Below are 6,317 nucleotides of genomic sequence, written 5' to 3'. Positions count from 1 at the left end.
TCTTAGTTCCCTGGGATCGAACCCATGCCCCCTGCAGTGGAAGCACAGAGTCTTAACCACTGGACCACCAGGGAATTCCCAAAATAATAACTCTAAAGGAATTTCAAAGAATAATAGACACATGTTTTAGGGAAGAACACACTAAATTCGGCAGTGTGAGTGACTACCTGTATCTTAAGCATATTTTGAATGCAGAATCAAACAAATTTGATTAATACTTTTGTATGAAGTTATGTAAAGAGCTTAATTTCTCCAAATTTAAAGGATAAACAACCAGGTTGGGTGGGAGGAAAGTAAAAATTAAATATATTGCTGAGACATTTCTACAGTAAGAATTGGAGAATTAAGTGCAATTACCACAGTTTAGAAAGTCAAGTAGTCTTCCATTGGAATTCTTATCTCAGGAAAAACATTTCTAATAGTACTTTTAGGAAGAAACACAGATGTCATGCCATACCGACCATTATTTTTTAAAGTATTTCTGAAATTTAAAGACGTGAATTTACTTTGGCTAAATTTCTAAGTCATGTGTATTTAAAATTTTTATTTCATCATGATATAAACTGCCTCAAGCTGTGTGATCATTTCCACTGATTGGCAAAGAAGTAATCTGCAGTATTTCCCTTACTTTTAGATAATTTTCACCTGCCCATAAAAATATAAGAAATGTTCATACTTTTTTAAAAAAAGCACACAAAATCAAATCTCAAGCACTTAAGTGTCCCCCAAAACATTCTGGAATAGTATGGGATTGGGTAAGTAAACACAAATTTGTATAGGTTAGCCTAACAACCCCCAAATAACTTTTATTTAATCTTGCTCACATTTAAGAATGAACATACCTTCAACAGACCTAATCTAATTATGGAATCATTTTAGAACATTTTGAATAATTGTATCACTTATAAATATTAGAGCAGAACAAACTTTGGATTATCTAATTAAATTACTATAATTATGCTTTTAGGACATCTGCTGACAAGAAAGGTTTCTTCAACACCAGTGACAAAGTACTATTTCCTGAGACCACTACAACATACATAGACAAATTCAGCTTTACAAAGAGTTAGCTTATATACATATTTATCAGCAAATATGATTTTTAGAGAAATTGATTAAATAGGTTACATCACATAACAGGGGAAGACTAGTTTGCCCCTCTGTCAAAGAACTTTTAAAATAAGCCAATGATTTGAACATCTGAAACAATTACATTTCTAAGTGGCAAACTCTAGCCTGGTCACCAGTCTCCTCCCTTATTGTATCCAATGACTATTTTAACATGACTTTCTTCTAAGGGTCTTCAGCTTTAAATGGAATGACTCTGACATCAATAATTCTTAAAGAGATGCCTACTCCATAAGCTGTTCTTGCCTTTCCTGGGGACCTCCATAGGCATAGGCATACTTCATTTTATTGAGCTTCGCAGATACTTCCTTTTTTTTTTTTTTTTTTTTTAACAATTGAAGGCTTGTGGCAACCCTACATCAAGCAAGTCTATAGGTGCAATTTTTACAACATCATTTGCTCACTTTGTGTCTCTGTGTCATTTCTGGTAATTCTCACAATATTTTGAACTTTCCCATTATTTTTATATTTGTTATGGTGAACTGCAATCAGTGAACTTTGCTGTTACTATTATCATTATTTTGGGGTGCCATGAACTGTGCCAACATAACGACCTTAATAAATATGTGTATTCTGACTGCTCCGCCACCAGACATTCCGTGTCTTCCTCCCTCTCCCCTGGCCTCCCTATTCTGGGACACAACAATGTTGAAATTAGGTCAATTAATACCTCTAAATGGACTCTAAGTGTTCAAGTGAAAGGAAGTCACATCTCTCACTTTATATCAAAAGCTAGAAATGATTAAGCTCGGTGAGAAAAGCATGTCGAAAATCAAGACAGGCTGAAAGCTAAGCCTCTTGCACCAGTTAGCCAAGTTGTGAATGCAAAGGAAAACTTCTTGAAGGAAATTAAAAGTGCTACTCCAGTGAACACATAAATGATGAGAAACAGCCTTATGGAGGCTGATATGAAGATCTTCCATATGGACAGAAGATCAAACCAGCCACAACATTTAGCCAAAACATAATCCAGAGCAAGGCCCTAACTCTCTGCAATTCTATGAAGGCCAAGAGGTGAGGGAGCTCCAGAAGAAAGTTTGAAGGTAGAAGTTGTTTCATGAGGTTTATGGAAAGAAGCTGTCTCCATAAAATAAAAATGCAAGCAGCATGTGCTGATGCAGAAGCTGTAACAGGTTATCCAGAAGGTCTAATTAATGAAGATGGCTACATTAAACAACAGATTTTCAATGTAGACAAAACAGCCTTATATTGGAAGATGCCATCTAGGACTTCCATGCTAGAGAGAAGTCAATGCCTGCCATCAAAGGTTCAAAGGACAGTCTCTCTTGTTAAGAGTTAATGTAGTAGGTGACTTTAAGTTGAAGCCAATGCTCATTTACCATTCTGAAAACCTTAGGACCCTTTAAAATTATGGTAAATTTACTCTGCCTGTGCTCTATAAATGGAAAAACAAAGCCTGGATAACAGCACATCTGTTTACAACATGGTTTACTATTTAGAGCCCACTCTTGAGAACTACTCCTCAGAATAAGATTCCTTTCAAAGTACTAACGTTCATTGACAACGCACCTTGGTCACCCAAGAGCTCTGGCGATGTACAAGCAAGATTAATATTGTTTTTGTGCCTGCTAACATAACATCCATTCTGCAGGCCATGGATAAAGGAGTAATTTCAACTTTCAAGCCTTATTATTTAAGAAATACATTTCAAAGGCTATAGCTGCCATAGACAGGTGATTCCTCTGATGGATCTGGGTAAATCGAAAACCTTCTAGAAAGGATTCACCATTCTAGAAGCCATTAAGAACATTTGTGATTCATGGAAAGAGGCCAAAATATCAACATACACAGGAGTTTGGAAGAAGTTGATTCCAACCCTCATGGATGACCTTCAGGGGTTCAAGACTTCAGTGGAGGAAGTAACCAAAGATGTGGTGGAACTAGCAAGAGAACTGGAATCAGAAATGGAGGCTAAAGATCTGACTAAATTGCTGCAATGTCATGATCTAACTTTAACAGATGCTTTGTATGAATGAGTAAAGAAAGTGGTTTCTTGAGATGGCCTCTACCCCTAGTGAAGATGCCGTGAAGATTGTTGAAATCACAACACAGGATTCAGAATATTACATAAACTCAGTTGATAAAGCAGGGCAGGGTTTGAGAGGACTGACTCCAATTTTGAAAGAAGTCCTACTATGGGTAAAATGGTATCAAACAGCAGCACATGCTACCAAGAAATCATTTATGAAAGCAAGAGCCAGTCGCTGAGGCAGACTTCATTGTTGTCTTATTTTTAGAAATTGCCACGGCCACCCCAGCCTTCACCCTGATCAGTCAGCAGCATCAACATCAATGTAAGACCCTCCACCAGCAAAGATTATGACTTGCTGAAGGCTCAGATGATGGGTAGCAGTTTTTAGCAATTAAGTATTTTTTAAATTAAGGTATATACATTTTTTAAAGACATACTGCTATTGCACACTGAAAAAACTACAGTACAGTATAAACATAACATTTATATGCACTGGGAAACCAAAAAATTCATGTGACTTGCTTTACTGCAATATTTGCTTTATTGCAGGGGTCTGAATCTGAACCCACAATATTTTGGAGGTATGCCTATATTAAGTTCACAAGCATTTTTAGATATTAATCTTAAGTTTTTTTCTCAAAATTTAAACTTTTCTTATATTTCATAGATAAAATCACATTAACATTTCTGGGAATAAACTTTATTACTAGGGCTTTAAAATGCATACAAGATAATTGTAGTAGTACTTGCAGGTAAATATGGGGATTGAGGGAAAAGGAATTCTTAGGAAAAATCCTACATCCTACCTAGAGAACCTCTTACGCTCCCTCTGCTGGCTACCATTTAAATAAAGTAGAAAAAAAGGTAAACCTCTTTTCTTCTGGGAGGTAATGGGAGATGCACTCTGAAGCTGACAATGCTGTTGTTGAAATTAAAAAGGAAAGTTCTCTTAAGTAAGGGCTAAGTCTAACTGCTGCCTACATTCCCTAATAAGGCTTCAGGACTTCCAAACAGATGGGGAGGGGGGGTGCGGGGAGGCCACAGTCCACTTAAAATAAGGGAAATCATTATCAAGTTTGAATATGTTAAGCATTAAATCGATATACAAAAATGCAAAAGCATTTATATAAAACAAATCAAATATAAACAATTATCATTTAACACTAGAAAATTAATAATTTAAATACAGTTCACAAAACTTCACTAGAACAAAAAGCTTATACCAAACTATTTAATCTATTAGTTTCAATATTAAGGTTTATTTTTTTCCTCCAGAGTGAGGTTAAGTAACAATTTAAATAATTTTCAGGATGTATAAATGAACATCCATTCAGAAAGAACATTACTGCTTCAAAGTGGCTATCTAAGAAATATTTTGCATGTAATAAATATATTTTATGTTTAGGTTAACAGGCACCATCTTGAGAGCAAAAAAGTATTTTTTTAATTAATAAATAAATTACATTCAAGAAAACAAGGTGTTTAATATCTGAAGTATGATATATCCTTAAATGTTTTTCTTCATATAGCACCCAAACTTCCAAACTAGAAAGTAGCTTCTAAAATATAACTCATACCTTAAGTTATAAAAATAAAGGCCAAGAAAAAAATCAATTTAAGACAAAATTTACAGTCTATATTATTAATTCCCCATTCAATAAAATATCAATTGCCAATTTACTAAATGAACTGCAAATATGCAATGTTAGTGCTGAAAATCTGAAATATATATTTTTAAAAGTCACTCTTTCTCAAAGTATTTAAAATATTGCATCTCTGGTGGCAAACCTGCAAACTATCATTTTATTTCTCTAGTTTCCTTACTTCCACTCCCAACCCTACCCCTTAATCTTGTAAAAGCCATCCAGCATTTTTTCTTTTTTTCAGTGGGGGGTGGGGGTTAATACACTATATCCCAAACACAAAACACTGACAATACTCCTTGGTAAACAAGGAAATCCCAGAACAGTCCAAGCCTGCAGCTTTGCTCCCAAAGTGTGCCACAGGCTAAATGATAAAGAAAAAAAAACAATCAATGGCCCTTATTGATGCAGTCAGAATGCTCCTGGGAGTTCATAACTGTTTGAGAATTTGCTGATGTAATCCTGAAGAAAGTTTCAACACATTTTGCAGACAAATATCAGAGAATAAGTCTTTGATTAATAATTTTTCTATTTATTTCTGCCAAGGCGACTGAAAACACGAAAGCCTTTTCATCAGAGAGGTTAGCATAGATGTCAATTTCCTTTTCTTGTTTCTCTGTTAAAAAAAAAAGGGAAAGCTTTTAATATAAAGGCAGTAGATGCAGTATTTTTTTTAAAGTTTTCAAGTATTCCTTTAAATGACAATAAATATAATACATAATAATACAACATACACTAACTGCTATAAAGTATTATGCTACTGAACTGAAATTTTAAAATTACACAAAGGAGTTACTAAAATGCCATGAACTCAATTCTAAGACTAAATGGAGACTGTATATATTTCTATACACACAGTCTAATATCGATATCATTTCTGTAAGAATCTCAAATATTTCTTACTCCTCACTAGCATGAGCTGTTTCAATCAAAATGAATCTCCTCACCCTAAATATGGTCCCTTCTGAACATCAATGGTGCCTTTATGAATATATTAAGTTCTTCACCTTAGCCCTGCTATGGAAAACATGAATAACCAACATTTATTTCTACTTTTCCCCACCTGATTACAAATGTAATCCAAGTCCATGGTAGAAACTTTGAAAAATACAGAAAAATAAAAAAGAAAAATCACCTATTATCTTATGAGCCAGCTAAAATCACGATTAACATCTTTTGTGTATATTCTCCCAAATGATTTTTTTCAGGCTCTACTATGATTCCACATTTGTCTCGTTTTTTGTTTTGTATTGACTTTTTAATCAAAGTTAAACATGAATATAGTTTAGAGTCAAATTATTTTTACAAAACGTGTTACAAAAAAAACAGAAGTCCTCTTTCCCTCACGCACATTTTCTACTCTTCAAATAAAACTACTTTTCCAGGTATTCCTTTTGGTTTTTACCTAAGTAACATATTTATCTGATGCAACATCTTGGATTTTTGGTTATAGGCATTATTAATTGACTTTCCACCATGAAATATTAGGATTTATTGTTTTCTGTCTCTTGCCCCCACCATACTCTTATCACATCTTCCCATTATAGTTATAT

At 34.2% G+C, this 6,317-nt stretch overlaps 1 protein-coding gene across 4 annotated transcripts in view; it reads right to left on the bottom strand.

The window, feature by feature from the left end:
* Positions 1 to 933: 933 nt before the first annotated feature.
* Positions 934 to 6,317, bottom strand: part of LOC101326494 (UPF0547 protein C16orf87 homolog) — a 30,011-nt gene continuing 24,627 nt past the window's right edge. For 2 of the 4 annotated variants that reach the window (XR_004523244.2, XM_033844444.2), the window contains one exon: positions 934 to 5,380. Coding sequence is in view for 2 of the 4 variants with exons in the window: in XM_033844444.2 (XP_033700335.1) it covers positions 5,262 to 5,380 (119 nt within the window). In the remaining 2 variants the exon portion in view is untranslated. The remainder of the gene's footprint in view (positions 5,381 to 6,317) is intronic. The other 2 variants (XM_019932462.3, XM_033844443.2) reach the window with 2 other exon arrangements.

This window comes from Tursiops truncatus, chromosome 19 (genome assembly GCF_011762595.2).
Source record: "Tursiops truncatus isolate mTurTru1 chromosome 19, mTurTru1.mat.Y, whole genome shotgun sequence".
Taxonomy (NCBI): domain Eukaryota; kingdom Metazoa; phylum Chordata; class Mammalia; order Artiodactyla; family Delphinidae; genus Tursiops; species Tursiops truncatus.
Note: the sequence above shows the minus strand (reverse complement) of the source record. Positions and strands in the feature narration are given on the sequence as shown.